Below are 17,791 nucleotides of genomic sequence, written 5' to 3' on the forward strand. Positions count from 1 at the left end.
GTGCTGCTTGGAACGAGGGTTGAGAGGGAGCTGATCAGTCTACAAAGTAGTGTGTGCCCCAAGACCCTGGTTTGAGGGTCTGTGTGCGTGTGTAGCTGTACCGCATCACCCCATGCCAGACACCACGCTGGTGTGCTTCATGGCTTGTCACTCAGGCCTTGAGGTGGCCCTCAGAGTTAATTACCCATTTTTATGCTTTGAGATGAGCAAACAGGCTCAGAGAGTTGAAGTTACTTGGTCAGGGTCTTGCAGCAACCAAATGATGTTTTAACTGGGATTTATTTATAAAACATTTATTTTATTTTTGCAGTTTTGGGTCTTAGTTGCAGCCCAGGGTCCTCTTTCTAGTTGTGGCATGCGCAGTTAGTTGCACCACAGCTTGTGGGCGCTTAGTTCCCAGATCAGGAATTGAGCCCACATCGCCTAAATGGGAAGACAGATTCTTAACCACTGGGCCACCAGTGGCCCACCCTTAGCTGGGATATAAATCCAGGTCCAGCTGCCTTCAAAATTCTAACTATGATAAGCAGTGGAAAACACTATAAAACGATGATATGGAAGAGTATGTTAAAATGTTAAGATAGACTCCCCTGCTATCTGAAAGTAGAGTGTTTCTGTGAAAGCTTTTGTGAGTAGAAGTGGTGCAAAGGGAAAATCCTTTGCACTGAAAAGCCTCTTCAGGTTTCTTTTGGTTAGCAAGAACCATTGCTACTGTAGGGCTTCAGCAAGAGTGAAGTGCTAGAAAGTGAACTTACAACAAGCAGGGGATACCTTGTGGTATTGATTTCTGGGTGGCGGGATTACCGGTCATCTTTGTTTCCTTTCTTTTTACGTTTGTGTTGTCAGTGATGAGCAGGTATTATGCATTAGACAGAAGACCTCGATAAAATGCAGTAAGGAAAGTCAGGGCTGCTGCTTATGCTTGTCCAGCAGCCGCCCCACCCTGGGTAGGCTGACTGGAGAAGCCGGGCGCGGGAGCCGTGCCTGTCCCTCAGCCTCGTGCTGGGCCCTTTCTGGAAGGCTCACTGTGTTCCCCTGGCCCCTCCTTCACGCTCAGGAGGGTTGGGAAGAAAGGGGGACAGCAGGGAGGTGCCAGTGGTGCCAGGCCTGGTGGTCACTGTCCAGCAGCCGTTGGGGCTTCCCTCTGTGGCTCTAGCATGGGGCCACTAGGCATGGTGGATCAGTTCAGTTCAGTCGCTCAGTTGTGTCCGACTCTTTGCAACTCCATGAATCGCAGCACGCCAGGCCTCCCTTCCATCACAAACTCCCGGAGTTTACTCAAACTCATGCCCATCGAGTCGGTGATCCCATCCAGCCATCTCATCCTCTGTCATCCCCTTCTCCTCCTGCCCCCAATCCCTCCCAGCATCAGGGTCTTTTCCAGTGAGTCAACTCTTCACATCAGGTGGCCAAAGTATTGGAATTTCAGCTTCAGCCATCAGTCCTTCCAATGAACACCCAGGACTGATCAGGACTGATCCTTTAGGATGGACTGGTTGGATCTCCTTGCAGTCCAAGGGACTCTCCAGAGTCTTCTCCAACACCACAGTTCAAAAGCATCAATTTTTCAGCGCTCAGCTTTCTTCGCAGTCCAACTCTCACATCCATACATGACCACTGGAAAAACCATAGCCTTGACCAAACTGACCTTTATTGGCAAAGTAATGTCTCTGTTTTTTAATATGCTATCTAGGTTGGTCATAACTTTCCTTCCAAGGAGTAAGTGTCTTTTAATTTCATGGCTGCAGTCACCATCTGCAGTGATTTTGGCTGGGCCCCCTCTATTTGCCTCCACAGGCCATTGAGAAGCTGGTCGCTCTTCTCAACACGCTGGACAGGTGGATTGATGAGACCCCTCCAGTGGACCAGCCGTCTCGATTTGGGAACAAGGCCTACAGGACCTGGTATGCCAAACTTGACCAGGTGAGGCTACCGCAGGATGGGCTTGGGGGTTGCGCGGGGGAAGCATTCAGATATCAGTACTGGGAAGTTTGTTGAAATGGCAGTTCTGTTCCCTGAAAGTACAAATGCGTTTACCCTCTGCCCCCGCTGTCCTCTGGGAATCACCACCATGGGTGCACAGCCCTCTGCACAGGGCTGTTCGGGGGTGATTGTGTGTAGCAGCAGACTGAAATGGCCCACGTGTCCATCTGCAGTTTATTATCAGTTGAATAAGCTAGTAAGGCCACCCAGGGAGTACCATACAGCTCTAACAAAGAACAGGGAGGTGAGTCAGGAACTCAGGGGAAGGACTGCGACTTCCAGTGGTCCCTCTCTCGGTGTCTGTGGGGGATTGGGTCCAGGATCCCCCGTAGATACCCCCTTGTATAAAATGAGGCGGGTCCGTTGGTCCTCTGTGTCCACGGGTTCTCCATCAGTGGGTCCGAAGGGCTGACTCTCCTGTTAGAGGGGAGGCAAGGTGTGGTGCGCATGGCAAGCTGCCTTTTGGTAAGAAAGAGGGGAAACGAAAAAGATATGTTTGTATTTCTCAGTGTGCACTGGAAGGATACAGAAGAGGCAAATAAAGTGGTGGTTTCATTTTGAGCGTTGCTGGGGGGCGGCGGGGGGAGGGGCGGGGGTGGATGCAGAGGAGAGAAGGGTGAAGTAAGATTTCTGAGTACATCCCTCCTACAGTGTATTCATTTTTGAGTCATGCAAAGGTAATATTTGTTCAAAGCAAACAAAAGATAAAAATGCAGAGTAGCCACCCTATCCCATAGGTCTGTAGGTCTGGGGCGGGGCCTGGGGATCCAGATTTTCACCAGGTCTCCAGGAGAGTCTCATGCTGGGTGTTTACAGACTGAACTTAAAGAAACTTGGGTCCTAATTTCTTGTCCCGGTATTTTCACATGATGCAACAGAGGGGAGTCCCAAGGACCCAGCAAAACATTGTCCTTGTGTAAGAGTGACCTGGGGCTGCCTCTGGGTGCTAAGGTGGCACATGGCTTATTTTTTAGTTGAGTTATAATGTAAAGAAAGCTGACAAGCAAGTCATAGTTACACAACTTGATAGATCTTAACCTGTTTTTAACCTTGCATCCACCTCCCATGGAACATTCCAGCACTTCCCCAGGGCCCTTGTGCCCCTTTCTAGTTGATATCGCCCAGATTTTTCTCACTGCTCCCCTATAGATTGATTTTGTCTCTTTTTGAACTTCATATGTCTGGCTTCTTTTGCTCAACTTTGTGATTCACCTGTGTTATGTGGAACAGTGCCCCTTCTTCCTTGCTATGTAGTATTCCAGTGTAGGACCATAGCATAGGTTATCTGTTGTGCTGCTGATGGGCAGTTTAGTTGTGGGATGTTTCCACGTTTTGGCTGCTATAAATGATACTGCCGTGAACATCCTTGCATATGTCTTTGGTGAACATTGGGCACAAACTCCCTTGCTGGGAGTATGAAGAAGGAGGACATCTCTGGGGATGTCAGTGAGTTACTCGATGGAAAAGTCAAATGGCTTCTTTTTAGATCTCTCTCCTCTTGTCCCCAAAGCTGTGTCCCCTGGAGGGAGTGTCAGCCGATGAAAAGCCACCCCAGGGTGGTCTTTGTTGTGTAGAAATAAACGCTCTCCCATCTCTTCAGTGGGTAGTCAGAGCAGGGAGTTGGGATATCACGCCGAGATGCTGCCCCTGGGCCCCTGCCTAATCTGCTGCTGCCACCGTGTCTCTTGTGTTATCAGGAAGCAGAAAACTTGGTGGCCACAGTGGTCCCCACCCACCTGGCAGCCGCTGTGCCCGAGGTGGCTGTTTACCTAAAGGAGTCCGTGGGGAACTCCACACGCATCGACTATGGCACAGGTACCTGTGACTCCCGGCGGCGCCTGCTTGGTTTCACTGCGTTTCTTTCTTGGTTGCCTGTTTGCTCTGGGTCATGTGGGATGAGGGAGCGCTGAACAGGCATCCTTGGGGTGCAGTCGGTGCAGAGAAGCCTGCTGCTCCGACTTGGTCCACCAGGGGGAGCTGGTGTCACACGTGTGGTGACCTTAAGCACAGAGCTGATTTCACTTCCTTGTAAGATGGCCTGACTGAGCTCATCACCATCCCCAAACTGACTACTTACTGAGCACTTACTATATCCCAAAACAGCACTTATAGAAACCCTGAGAACTGAAAGAGCCTGGCAGTCTGTGGCAGTGCTGTGGAGCATTACTCTCAGTCACTCAGTGCCCATTAGAGGGAGCGCTGTAGGCACCTTAAAAAAGAAAGAGGGTTTTCTCTATTATGTAGGTTGGGGTGGCTGGAGAGAGTCCCTGCTTTGATAGGCCCGTCTTGCCTTGCCTTGCCTTTCCTCACTGAAGCAGGCAAATGCAGGAGCTGCTGCTCTCTCGGGCCATTCCCTTGCCTCTAGAGGAGCCTAGGCCAGAGGGGCAGGCCTGGAGAAGGGCCCCCTTGGACCTGGGTCATGGGAAGGTTTTGTCGTCTGCTCCCCTGATGCTGAGGAACAGGCTTATTATCAAGTGAGACTTTCAGGGGCAGAGCTTTGACTGTGACCAAGCAATCTGTAGGGGAGAGGGACCAGGTCAGCAGGGACTGGGTCTTCCCTGCACTCTCAGACGCTCCTTGTTGTACGGGGGTGATGACCGCCCCTGTGTGGTGGTGGCTTGGACTCTAGCTGGTCACGATCCCAAGCCGTGCAGCTGAAAGTAACAGCTCATAAGCATTCCAGGCCCTTGGAGGGGCCCAAGGAATCATAAACTAGCAAACAAGGGCAGGGACTTTTGCCTCTGTCCCGTTAGTGCCTGACCTGGACCATGACTGCTCCTATAGTAGGTGCTCAATAATCAGGGTAGAATTGATGAGTGAGTTAAACCTCCCAAATAAAATGTGAATGCCTATGTAAGAATCGCCAGCCTGGGCCTTTAAGAGTAGAATTATAGTACTGGTGGTTCTTAAAAGGACCCCAGTCTTTCTGGATGGGGAAGAGGCCCCTCTACCTCCATGTTGACCGTCCTGCCTTAGATGGGAAGTTATTGGTGATTTGGACTCTGATGAGGCTGAGAACAGTCCTACTCCTTCTGGAAGACTGGCAACCGCGGCTGTTTTTTCTTCCCCAGGACATGAAGCAGCCTTCGCTGCTTTCCTCTGCTGTCTCTGCAAGATTGGGGTGCTGCGGGTAGATGACCAAATAGCCATAGTCTTCCAGGTGTTCAATCGGTGAGTGAGCCAGGCGGGAAGGGTGGCTGCCAGTGGAAGGAGAGGCCGGGGAGGGGTCCCTCCTCCTTGTTGCCGTCAGACTGGGGACCGGGGCCTCCTCCTCGTTGCCGTCAGACTGGGGACCGGGGCCTAGTGGGGCTCCTGAGTGACCGGGAGTCCTCTCCTTCTGTCCTAGTCAAGCCATGACTGTGGATGGGGTGTCCAAGACGCCTCCTGAGAGCTTCAGATGCAAGTAAAAAATCGGTGAAGGGAAAGTTACATACTGGCTGCTGACGCTTCTGTGGCGTTTATCATGTAGAGGTTCTTTTTAAGCACCTTACATGCAAGTCTTTTAATCCTCATGACTACCCGAGAAAGTAGCAACTGTCGTTTTCATTTTACAGATGAGGAAACTGAGGCATAGAGAAATCAGGTCTCTTCACTGAGGTCATGGCCAGCTGAACCCAGGCAGGCAGGCTCTGAACTGTTCCCCTCACCAGCCAGGCCACCTCCCTGCACATGGGTGTGTCTCAGTCACCAGAGGGCGTTGACACTTCCGTCTGGGCCCCACTCAGGTGCTGCGGAAGCGGCAGCTCCAGGGCAGCTCCTGAAGGGGTCTGAGGGGGGAGCTCCTTAGACCCTGGCTAGAGAAGCCCCTGCCCGGCTCTCACGTTGTCAGGACGTCGTGGCACCAGGCCCTTTCCCGGTCCGTGTGTCACCTGTTTCCTGGGCCAGAGGAGGCTGAATGCGAGAGGAAAATGAAGCGACATCATTTTGAGGGTATCAGCTGATGTGTAACTCTGGCATGTAGGTTTTAATTGACCTGTTACACTCCTCGGTGGTTCTTTCTAGCCTCCTCTGCTCTACTGGCTGAAGGGTTGAGACTGTCTTTCTGCTTTTTGCCACCCGCCTGCCCTTCCCCGCCCTCCGGTGCAGGTACCTTGAGGTTATGAGGAAGCTCCAGAAGACATACCGGATGGAGCCGGCCGGCAGCCAGGGTGTGTGGGGCCTGGATGACTTCCAGTTTCTGCCCTTCATCTGGGGCAGTTCGCAGCTGATAGGTACTGAAGTGGGGCACAGACCCCCCACCCCTGGCCCTCCTTTATCCCCTCCTTCCTTCCCCTCCCTCCCAGGGCATGCGCTGACAGCTTATAAAGTAGGCATTAGACCAGCTATTGATGGAGCCGGCTTGCTGCTGACCTGCTGCTGCAGCCGGCGGCGTGGCAGGCCACGGAGGCCAAGGCCACGCACCACCAAGATAATGGGAAGTGACACGGGCTGGGTTGAGGGCACACGCCTGGTGCACAGTGGACTGGTGTGAGATGCACCCCCGCTCCTGGCCACAGCTGCAGGGTTTTGTGTTGAAAATAAGGGGTTCTTTTGATTTGGTGACCAACGTTATCCACTGTTATCGAGCTGTGCACAGGGGGCTGTCAGGGAGCTGTTGCCAGATGCTGGTCCGGGGCCCACCTACTACGGGCTCGCTCTGGTGGTGGCTCCCCTCACTTTCCCACGGGCAAGCCAGAGTGGGTGAGGGTTCCATGTCTACTTGCATGTAGAATTAACTGTCTTCAAAATAACATTAGTAAAGAGCCCTTGCCTGGTGCCAGGCCCTGCTCTCAGTGCTTCAGGGAGATCATCGCGAGGACCCTGGGCAGGTTCTTTGCCAGCAGACCGTCAGCACTGACCTGTGCAGGCGCCATGCTGAGGGCTTTAGGGCGGTGCTGATGGTCAGGTACCTTCCCCAGCCCTTACAGGGTGTTCTTTTCCCACTGCACGGATGAGGAAACTGAGTCGCATGGCTAGAAAGAAGCAGAGCTGATACTCATTACACTAGAGTACACACACAGGGCCATTTATTGCTTCTGTGAGATCAAGTGTTGAGGGCACAGGGGCAGATCTTAGGCCCTCGGGCAGGTGTTAACAGGGCTGGTCTGCTGTGGCCTGGTGGTGCCAGTGCCTGGTTCTGAACCCCAGGGCTCTTTGCTGTTTCCAGACCACCCATATCTGGAGCCCCGGCACTTTGTGGATGAGAAGGCTGTGAACGAGAACCACAAGGACTACATGTTCCTGGAGTGCATCCTGTTTATCACCGAGGTGAGAGGAAAGGAGGGAGGAAGGAGCCCCCGGCAGTCCCTGGGCCAAAAGGAACTGAGGCTGGGGGCTTTGGACAGAGGAGCCAGAGCTGCTCTCTGAAGGTGGCAGGGCCACCCCCTGAAGTAGGTTATTGAAGAGGAAGCCCAGCTAGGCCTCTCTGAAAGGCTAAGCCACCTTCTGGCTATCCAGGATCTCCTTCCCTAGATCACTTTCTGTTGGAGCTGACGGATTAAGACCTGGTCATTAGGTGGACTTGGTGACCGATGAAGCAGGTCTGAAGGGTTGGTGGGTATCATCATCTCTTGAGTGGGCCCCCCAGTGTCTGTAGAGCTACGCGTGTGTGGATGTGTGTAATGTAGCCTTTGCAGGAGTTGGAGAGACTGGAGTGGACAGCCGGACAGATTTCTGTTGAAGGGACACACCTCTGTTGGTGTCTGAGGACAGGGGCCACATGAAGTGCTGGAAGTGAAAGTTAGTAGGCCTGGACCCTCAGGCCACCCAGCAGGGATCATTTAGGTGGGTGTTGTTATCCTGCTAAAGTAGGATCTCCCACAATGTGGCCTTGGACCACTTCCTCAGGGTCACCTGGAGAGCTTGTTAAAATGCCCTTACCTCAGCTTTCTGAATTCGAATCTTGGGGGACAAACGCTAGGACCCTGAATTTAAACACATGACATGAGCCAGGTGACTGTGCATCAAAGTTGGGGACCCACTGCTTTGGGGCTTCTCAGGAGGCCCTTTCATCTTCCCTGCCTAGTGCCTGACCCCCACAGACTGCCAAGGGGTGTCCTGGCTCTGCCTCTTGCAGAGGTCCTGCTCCCATTCTCTTTCCTGACGCCTGCACACATTCACCCTGGCCCCAGCAACATCCCTGGCACACTCGTGAATCCCCCCTTCCTGTGGGGGCTGCTCTCTCTGCTGCCCATTGTGTCCCCTGAAGAGGGGGCCACCCGGTTAAACAGCCGTAGCTCCAGGCTCTCCTGGTCAGCATTCGGCTCAGGCCTCTGCCAAACTCCAGAGGCCAGAGGGGAATGACACGTTTTTCCAAGTCAGCAAATGAAGCCTGTTCTGACGGCTGAGTGGCCGCCGCTTCATTCTCTGAGATCTGCTGCCTTCAGCACTGTAGGCAGCCCAAGGTCGGAAGGACTCCAGGGCAGCCTGGCTCGCTGCCTTGAGAGCCAGTCACATGCTGCTGTCTCCAGACTAGGTCAGGAGGGTCTGCAGAGCCCAGAGATACCTGGGGCTGGGCGGGGAGAAGGGGTGGCTTCACTGGCCCCTCTAAGAGGCTAAGCCGGTTAGGCTCCTCCAGGTGGCTGGCCAAGCCCCAGGGCCCCTATCAGTAACTAATGAGACAGAAGACCAGGCTGGGCCTCAGGGAATATGGGAATTGACTCCACGTTAAAATTTTGTATTTTTGTTTGTTTGGTTATGCTTTGTATGTATGAAAACCCAAAAGCCTTCCCAAAATTTGGGACGCAGGTCTTCTGCTGGAGGAAATCCTGCAGTGGCCGCTAGGTGGTGCCAAAGACACACTGAACTTAGCGGAGGTTTTGGTAACAGTTGAGGGAGAGGCCTGAACTGGGAGGAGGCCGGCAGGCCCTCACATTCTAGGTTGTTCCGCACCCTCTGTTCAAGGCCTGGTTCTTACCCTGGGTCTGGGTGCTTGGGAGTGGTGGGAGACGCTGGACACTAGGCCCCGGAGCTCAGAGGGCTGGCAGGGGCCCCTCTCACCTACTTGGCCGGCCCTGAGCTGGCTGGCGCGGTTCCTGTTGAAGGCACATATTGTGCTAGTTCTCCAGAGTCTGGGCTCAGCACCCAGACAGGGTTCCTGCAGCCCCTCGGTGTGGTGAGGGAGGCCCAAGGCCTGAGCCTGGCCGCGGGGCCCTGATGGCTGCGAGGAGCTCTGTGTATCATGGCCTGTGTGCTGTGGCTGGGGTGGGGGCAGTGTTGCCTCTGCAGACCCAGGGATTCACTAGGGCTGGCGCAGCTGGGAGACTGAACAGATAAGCCTCGGACTGGGGACCCGGCCAGCCTGGGACCTGCCCTGGTGGCCCTGGGCCTCCCACCCAAGGCCCTCAGCGGGCAGGCTGCTCCACCTCAGGAAATGCAGCCCTGGCGCCTTTAAGAGCCCAGGGCAGGCAGGAAAAGAATTTCAGTTTCAATCTGGCTTCTAAATTTGGAGTTTTGGGAAGGGAGGGATCAGATTTCAGCTGGAAGGGAAGGAGCTGACAGGAAGGCGCTGTGTAGAGCCTCCCCCCCACCCCATCCCCCCTCAGTTACTGACAGAGGAACCATTTACAAAAGGCCGATTCTCTTGGGAGTGGAGAGGCAGGAACGCAGCGTCTGTGAGTAATTTCCTGCTCAATATGGCTGCTCTGACTCACACAATTCCCCTGGGGTCACTGCGGGACTGCAGCTCTCTTGCTCCTTCTAGCTTTCTCTTCTCCCTTTGTGGCTAGAATGAGCTAATTTTTTTTTTTTTTTTTTGGTCTTCTCGACCCCATTCCCTTTTCCCCTCATCTGCTTTCCTTTCCAGAGTTGCAGAGGCCCTTCCAAAGGACTGATGGGTGAGGGTGGCGGGGGTGGGGCAGCCCCTCTAGAGAAAGCATCTTTGGCCTTTCCAGGGAGGGGGCCAGGGCCTCTGGGGCCTTGGGGCTCAGGCCTCCCCCTGACTCTGCCAGGATGCCAGAGAGGCCTTTTGGCTTGCCATTCCGTGCCCCTAGTGGGGAAGGCTGGCCCAGCAAGAAGAGCCTCTGGTTTCCCACGCCCCCTTGCTAGCCTTGGCCGAAGAGCCCTTGCTGAGCAGACTCTCGGAGCTGCTGCTGTGACAGAGGCCGGCAGGGTGCCTCCTGGGTGGTTTCTCACAGGGCTCAGTCCAGAGTGAGACTGGTTCTATAGCTCCAGTGATCCTGAGCTTCTCAGGGCCTGGAACTGTGCAAGAGAGGGCTGGAGCCTGGGCTCCTCTCCTGGGGCAGGGCGCCTGGGGAAGGGGCGGGGCCAGGGGAGGATGGGGTGGAGCTTGATGGAGTGGGGCTTGGGAACAAAGCTCCATGAGGCCGAGGGCTGGCACATGCAGGCTGGGGGCTCCTGGCTGCCCTCCTGGAGGAGGGAGTCGTAGGAGGGGGACGTCTGGGTGAAGGGACCGGCCCAGGAGAAGCCCAGTGGGGACCTTGGGCTGTGGCCTCACTGCTCAGGGAAGGAGTCCATTGTCCATGTTCCTGAACCTGGGGATTGAGATAGGTTTTGGGGGGGCACTTGGGCCGGGGAGGGAGATGACAGGTAAAATGGCAGCTTTTTCAGCTTCGATCTTGCAGTTTTGTAAGAGTTGCCCTCACTGGGCGAGTGAGAGAGTGGGTCACCAGGCGAGTCCACAGCCATGGGTGAGGACTTTGTGCTCGTGGGAGCTGCACTCATGCCCAGTGTGGAGAGGGGGCTGAGGGACCCCCATCCATCCCTTCTCCCTAGAACAGCTCTCCACCAGCCCCGCCTCCACACACAGCCTCTTCTGGAACCTTCCACCTACTCAAGGTCCAAGTCTGCTTTCTTGCCAGCTCAGCCTCTACGTTTCAGACTCTTTCTTCTGAAGCCTGCGCTCAGGGTGCTGAGCCCTGTCCCCCAGCATCAGCCGGGAAGGGGGCAGTGTGGAGGGGATTGTGAACTGCCTGTTAATAAATACAGACGTGCTGGCCTTGTGCTTTCTGAGGGGTTCACTCAGGCGCACGTGCTTCCTCGTCTCAGTGCTGGTTTCTGAGATCATGGGGGCTCCATTGGGCCTGCTGCAGGATTTCTTCCAAGAGGAGGGCCTGGGACCATATGGTCCTTGCTCCTTCCTGTCCCTTGCTGCTGGGGTTGCCATCCCTTCTCCACTCGGCTGGCAGGTCAGGCTGGCTTTCTAAAGACCTTCTTCCCGAATCTGCTGCAGGTGGTCCATGTTTTTCCCCTCTTCCTCCCTCCGCCTGCCATGAAGAGGGCAGTCAGGTGTTTGGGCTTGGTCCAGGCCCTCTCCCAAACCGACCCTTCCCTAGGCTCTTCCAGCTCTGCCTATGGCAGGCTAAGAGAGACCCTGTATCTCGCACGTGTGTGTGTGCGTGTGTGTGGGCACACACGCACACACGCGCTTGCCTGCACGACTGCCACCCCATAGGTACATGCTTCCGCCTGGTCTTCATGAGAGTGTGTGTGCGTGTGTCTGTGTATATATGTCCGTGTGTGTTTGTATGCGTGTGTATGTATCTGCTTATGTGTGTGTGTACACATGTGTGTGCTGGAGCAGCCTTGTTGCAGGGGAGCAGGGGATAGGCTCCAGGGCACACCTCTTCAGCTTGTGAACTCTTCTTTTCCAGATGAAGACAGGCCCATTTGCAGAGCACTCCAACCAGCTGTGGAACATCAGCGCTGTCCCCTCCTGGTCCAAAGTGAACCAGGGTCTCATCCGCATGTATAAGGCCGAGGTGAGCAGGGACTGGCTGGCACTCTCGGTTCTGGGCGCCCTCACCCCCACCCCGCTGTTCTGCTCTCCGTCCAGCTCTGAGTTGTGGGCCAGCCCCTTCTGACACCTGAGGCCTCTGAATCTCTGTCTGTGGGATGGGCAGCCGGAAAAGCCCTGTGACTGAGGCCAGACCCTGTTGCTCCAGGGTCTCTTCCCACTTGTCAAATGGCTGGAGGCCCTTCTCAGCTCTGTGTCCTGTGTGGACGTGAAGAAGGAAACAGGCTTGGGAAGAGGCTCTGTCCTTTGGAGACATCATCCAGAGTGATGTCTCTCCCACTTTGGTGTGTCTGATGGCTGGGCAGGTGGGAGGTCTTGCGGGGAGGCCTGGGGCTACATTTTTAATAATCGCTTCTGGGGCCTCCCTGCTCTCCAGTCAGAGCAGCAGTGAGAGGTGTGGGCTTCCGGAGCTCCCCCTGCTGGGAGGCGGCCGCCCTCTCTCCTGCCCCCTCTGCTCGTCCTCTTTGGCACCCTTCTCTCAGCCAAGGACGTGACTTTTTCTCTGGCAAGTAGGGAGGAGACGTTTCTTCCCACCCTGTCCTTTCCTCTAGCTCCTTCCACATCTTAGACCAGTCCTAGAACTGCTTGACCTTGACCTGAGAGGGCCTGGTGTGAAGTCCCTCACCCAGAGCAGTGGGTCCCAAATGCCCCTCTTTTCACCCTTCAGCTGGTGGTCTCACATGTTGCCCTGGAGGTGCTCCTCTCTTGATCCTTGGTCATCCCTCTCTGGGGAAGGGGAAGGTTGTCTAGGTGGCCTCCTTACACCCAGAGCTCACTCAGGGCTGTCAGCAGAGGCAGAGGAGCAGGGAGGGCAGGGTGCAGGGCGCTGGGTGTGGCTGGGAGTACCAGTGCTTCCAGTGGCTTGGACCCCTCTGTGCGGCCCTGAAGGGGTTAAAGGTGCTGGACTGACCAGGCCTGCCCCTCTCCCTCCCTTCCGCCCCTCCCCCTCCGGTCCCCTTCCTCTGGACTTCACATCCTGTGTTTAGGTTCCAGCCCACATGCCTCTATAATCTGAGAGGAGCCTTTGCTGGGGCTGGGCAGGCGCCCTCCACACTGGCCCTCCTGCTGGAGAGCCCCCGGGTCAGTGTCCACTGTGTGTTCTGTTGTTCTTGACCCCTCCCCACCCCATTCCCACAGTGGGTGCTGAAGGGGTCTCCCCACCCCCACCCCCATAGGCTGGACTCTGTGCTTTTCCTGCCTGGAATCTTAGATGATGTCCTTCCTGCAGGCTCTTACTTGAGTGACTAAACTTATCTTGACCTGGGCCCCTAAGGGCGGAACAGGAGGCCCTGCCTTCGGTCCCTACCTGTGTCCAGAGGCAAAAGAACCCTGGCCAACAGGATGAGGGAGGAGCAGAGTAAGACTGCAGCCCTGATGGTGCCGCACAGACACAGCGGTTGAAGGTGGAACAGTTGTCCGCGTGTCTCTCCCTGTTGAACACAGGAGGTCAGCGACTGAAAGCTGCCCGCAGCTCAGGACCAGACAGAGGGAGCGCTGAGCAGATAACCCAGCGCCCTTCCTGAAACCTAGAAATCGTGGCTCTGGGTGCATGCAGCCTGCCAGGCACTGTGTGGTGGCTGTGCCTTGGTAGGACAGCCCTGGCACTCGTGGCCTCATGAGTCTAGGGCCACCGAGTCCCTGTGCCCTGCAGCAGCCGTTTCTAAGTTGCTAGCAGGTCACCCTTAGTCTGTGATCCCTGGGGCTGTGGAGTCACGCTCCCTGAGCAGAGGAAAGCGAGGTAAGGACTCGCTCTTCCAAACGGGTTCTGGTCCTTGGGGACCTCCGAGGCCTGCCAGTTCTGAAGTGCAGATGGGGGTTAGCAGAGGCCAGAGCCCCAGCCAGAGTTGGCTGTGGGAGGGGAGCTGGTCCCCTGAGCTGCCACAAAGGCCTTTCGGGGCCTGGCGTCAGATTGGGCCCAACTGTCTGCACCTTCAAGCTACCTGTCTTGGCCTTTCTGAGCGGAAGAACCAGATGCTTCTGGGCCCTTGTGGGGGTGGGCCTGTCTTACCTGAGAGCTGGCCCCATGCTGGTGCTCCCTTTAGAAGGGTCTGTCAGAAAAGAAAAAAAAAAAAAAGAAGGGTCTGTCAGGACCCAGGAGCCCCTTCTCTCCCTGAGTCACTGGGAGCTGGGAGGGCTGCCCGCTGGCCTCAGCCCGGCTGAAGCAGTTGCTCTGTCCAGAGCACAGGTGTTGGCGGCACAGGTCAGTGCTCTGGAGAAAAGGCCCGGCCCAGGGCGCCTCTGCTGTGACCCTGGAGCTCCTCTTGCTTTGCCCCAAGCAGCCCTTTGCCTTGAGCCCAGTTCCTTGCCTCCTCTGGCCCTGGGGAAGTTTGTCTGGGGGGTCCCTGAGGGCGGAGTGAACAGAACCCCTGCTCCAGTCCCCTAAGCCTCTTGCTTTGTAACTTCTCAGGCCTGAAAGCTAGAAGCAGGTTGACCTTTGACCCTTTCTGGAATTCCAGGGCCCTGGGGGGCCCCCCTTTGACAAACTCCTACCACTTCCTCCATGACCTAAGCACAGAGGCAGCTGCCTTTGCCTCTGGCCTGGATCTGCTGCTCCTCCCTGCCCAGGGGCCGCCCCCAGCTGCCTTCCCCCACTTTGTCTGCCCCGGGCCCGGGAGTCTGACTGTGGCCTGGAGCTCTGCTCCCTCACGCAGCTTAGCTCCCCATCCTTCCATCCCCTTTCAGGCCTTGTGGACCATCCCCCACTCTGAGACACACACCCTGCTCTGACACACACAGGCACCCCTCTGAAACACACACACACACACACACACAACTGGCAGAGGCCCCCTCATCTCTCTGCTGCTGGCTCTTGCGGGCCAGCGCTGGCCTTTGTTCCTCTGAGGTAGCAGGAGGAGGGGACAGTAACAGGATGGACCCTCGCCCTCTCTGAGGCCAGAACCCTGTTCCAGCCCAGCCAGGAGGTGCACATCCTGCCGGCCTGTGCAGCCGGAGTTCTGAGAGGAGGCCCCCTCCCTCGCATGCATGGGGCTGCCGCCTGTGCGGTGGGCTGGGGTGGGGGGTGTGGGCGGGTCCCGCGTGGCGCGGCCACAGCACCTGGGCCAGAGGGCAGGCCCGGGGCCCGTCTGCCTGGGGACCAGGCCCTGCTGCTCCCGTCTCCCTTCCTCTGCCGAGGCCCTGGCCCGACTGACTTCAGGGAGCCATCCCCCTGCCCGGTGCACTTGTTTTCTGTCCGAGTACGGGGCTGCTGGGAACTGCCCTGCGGTGGGGGGAGCGGGGGGCTGTCAGCCGGTTCCTCCTGCCTCACTCTGAAGTGCCAGGATGCCGTTTTCAGCCTGGAGAACTGAAAAGTGGGAAAACGGGCCTGGGGCCCGTCTCAGCTGGTGTCCCAGGGTGTCCCCATGCCTCTTCTCCAGGGCGGGCCCTGGGCAAGGGGTCCCTGTGGTCTGGAGGGTTCTTTTCCCCTCTGGGCCCCAGCTTGTCCCTCTGGGCCTAGTGGTGTCACTTGGCTGCCCCTCTTCTTGGCTGCTGCCTCGTGGGGTTGGGCTGCCTTCTCCCCCCATCTCCTCCTTCCCTCTCACTCTCCTGTCCTCACCAGGGCCTGGCCTGATGGTCATGGAGTTGGGGGGCTTTGGGTGGGAAGGGCTGGTCAGGAACGGGTGGGAAGCTCTGTTCTTCCCCAAAGGCTTGGGGACTGCTCTGGAGCCGGGCCACTTCCCGGGCCCCGGGCGGACACTTGTAACCACACTGCTCTGGGCCTCAGGAGCTGTCCGGGGGTCCGTCCGAGGGTCCGTCCAAGGCCTGAGCAGCCGGGCGGGCCTTGGCAGGGCGCCATGCAGCCCTCACCTGGTCTGTCTGCCCCGTCTCCTCACAGTGCCTGGAGAAGTTCCCCGTGATCCAGCACTTCAAGTTCGGGAGCCTGCTGCCCATCCATCCCGTCACGTCGTCATGCTGAGAGTGGCCCGTCCCGGCTGCCGCTCCCATGCCTGCCCTCCCCGACTCCAGCTGCCGCCCCCTCCCCACCCCCTCCCCTTGTTCTTTCTGTTTGATGAGAGGCTGTTTACTGGGGTGGGTGGTAAGTGCGGGGCTGATGGAGGCTCAGGGCATAGGGCTGAAGGACCGAGGTTGGGACAAATGACCAAAGTGTGGCCAGTTTCCCGACTTGCCCTGTGGTGGACGGGCAAGGTGAGGGGGCCAGCGCAGGGTCCCGGGCCCCGCTCCTGCCCTGGCCTCCCTCTCCTTCCATTCAGTCCCATCTGAGCCCAGGCCAACCCGGCCATCATGGGGCAGGGGGAGGTACTCTGCCGTGGCCATCACTTTCCCTCGCAGGTTGCCTTTTTAGGGGTTGGAGCAGCTGCTCCCCCCATGGGGTGGGGCAGTTTCCTAAGCCATGTTTGGGTGGGTGTCTGGGGGTTCTGAGGGCTGGAGGCTGAGGCTGGCAGCCAGCCTGGAGTGGGGTTGGGAAGGGAGGAGCGTGGACTGTTCTGGCCGGTGACCCTGCCAGCCCCTCCTCATGCTGACCCCTGGCCTGTGTGGGCCCCTGGCCAGTGCCTCATCCTTGGTCTTCTGCTCTCTGGCTCCAGGGTGTCCTCTGGAGGGCCCGCAGGGCTTGTTCCTCAGGCTCTCCCTGGCTGGGAGCGGGTGGCAGAAACTCTGGGGGAGAGAGGGTGGGCCAGGGGCCGGTTGCCGCCGGGTAGCACCTGGGCTGCTCCCTGTGTTCTCCTGTCCGGCTGCTCCCGCTCCCTCATTGCTGCTGCTTCTGCAAGCCCGTGACGCTGTTTCCCTGCCCCTCTCTCTGGGTGGTGGGTGAGTGGACGCAGGAGAGCTCCTCCAGGAGCTCGAGCTCCCTTGTCCTCCTGCCTCCCCGGACTCGCCCGCTGGGGCTCCAGGAGGAGCTGTGAAGAGGGGCAGGGGCAGGGCTGGGCCAGACTGGGGGGTGGGGGGGGTGCTAGCAACAGCTGGCCAGCTCCAGAGTTTTCTTCTGCGGGGAGGGCTGCTCCCAGTTCTGACTCTCTGCTGCCTGTTCCCCGTATCTGGGCCCACCCACCCTTCTGGGAAGGGGGAGCACCTGAGAAGCACAAATGAGGGGCTTGGCCTTTGGGTCTGGGCCGATGGCCTGGGCACAGGCTGGGATAGGGGCCGCAAGAGTCACAGAAATAGTTTCCTAGGAGAGGCTCAGCGCCTGCCTCCCCTGCCGGGCCCATACCACCGCCTTCTTGGCTCCTCCTTCCCTGTGCCCCCCGGGGCCCCCCCAGCCCTGGCACCTTCATTGCTGTTCAGATTAAAGCCTCTGTTTTGCACCTGTCAATCTGTGTGAGGTGTGTCTTTTCAAGCCACGTGCTTGTTCTCTCCATACGGCAGTCTGTCCCCCCTTGAAGTCCCCTTCCCTCGGGCCAAGGAGTCTAGGGCTTGAGCTGTTTCAGCTGGGGTCTGGGGGGCCTGAGCAGGCTGAAAGCTGAGCCCTGTGTTCAAATCCTGGTTGTTGCCATGCCCAGCTACAAGGTCTTAGGTAAATTACTGATTCTTTCTGATCCTCAGCTTCCTCATCTATAAAAAGGGGATACTCACAGGGTGATTGCGAGGAGCCAGTGCGGGGTGTGAGATTCTCAGCACAAGGCCTGGCCTGCAGCAAACGCTCTGCGGTCACTGTGGCTGTTCCTGAGTCCCTGGGTCAGCCCTGAACTGGCCTGAGCAGTCATTGGACTGGGCCTGACTGTGAACCGGGTCCCTGCAGTTTTTAAGGGGGTACCCCTGTGCTGTCTCCACTCCTCATGTCCATGTTCTGCTGGAGTTGGGAGTCTGGGTTGGGCTGCTGTGCCCTAGACTTGGCTTCTGTCTTCAGACGAACCCTCCTTCGAAAACAAGAGCCCTTGGCCTTTGGCCCAGCCTCGGTGGGGGAGGCCTCGCACAGGGCAAGGAGAGCCTGGTGGCCAAGAGCCCTGCCTTTGGAGTCAGACTGATGTGAGTTCAACCCAAAGCCTGCGCCACTTGGTGGCTTGGAGACCCTGATAGTTGACTTCATGTCTGAGCCACTGATCAGAAAAATGAGCAAAGTAATACTTAGGTCATGGATTCTGGGATTCATTCATTTCACAGTTAGTGGCTGTACACTCCTCA

The 17,791-nt window shown here is 57.1% G+C and overlaps 1 protein-coding gene across 3 annotated transcripts in view; it reads left to right on the plus strand.

The window, feature by feature from the left end:
* Positions 1-16,982, plus strand: part of PTPA (protein phosphatase 2 phosphatase activator) — a 31,783-nt gene extending 14,801 nt beyond the window's left edge. For all 3 annotated transcript variants that reach the window (XM_070454369.1, XM_020874738.2, XM_020874740.2), the window contains 7 exons: positions 1,798-1,923; positions 3,681-3,798; positions 5,055-5,154; positions 6,070-6,194; positions 7,130-7,230; positions 11,574-11,681; positions 15,549-16,982. In XM_070454369.1, coding sequence (XP_070310470.1) covers positions 1,798-1,923; positions 3,681-3,798; positions 5,055-5,154; positions 6,070-6,194; positions 7,130-7,230; positions 11,574-11,681; positions 15,549-15,629 — 759 coding nt within the window. In that variant the 3' untranslated portion in view covers positions 15,630-16,982. The remainder of the gene's footprint in view (positions 1-1,797; positions 1,924-3,680; positions 3,799-5,054; positions 5,155-6,069; positions 6,195-7,129; positions 7,231-11,573; positions 11,682-15,548) is intronic.
* Positions 16,983-17,791: the final 809 nt, after the last annotated feature.

This window comes from Odocoileus virginianus, chromosome 2 (assembly GCF_023699985.2).
Source record: "Odocoileus virginianus isolate 20LAN1187 ecotype Illinois chromosome 2, Ovbor_1.2, whole genome shotgun sequence".
In the NCBI taxonomy this organism is placed as follows: Eukaryota; Metazoa; Chordata; class Mammalia; order Artiodactyla; family Cervidae; genus Odocoileus; species Odocoileus virginianus.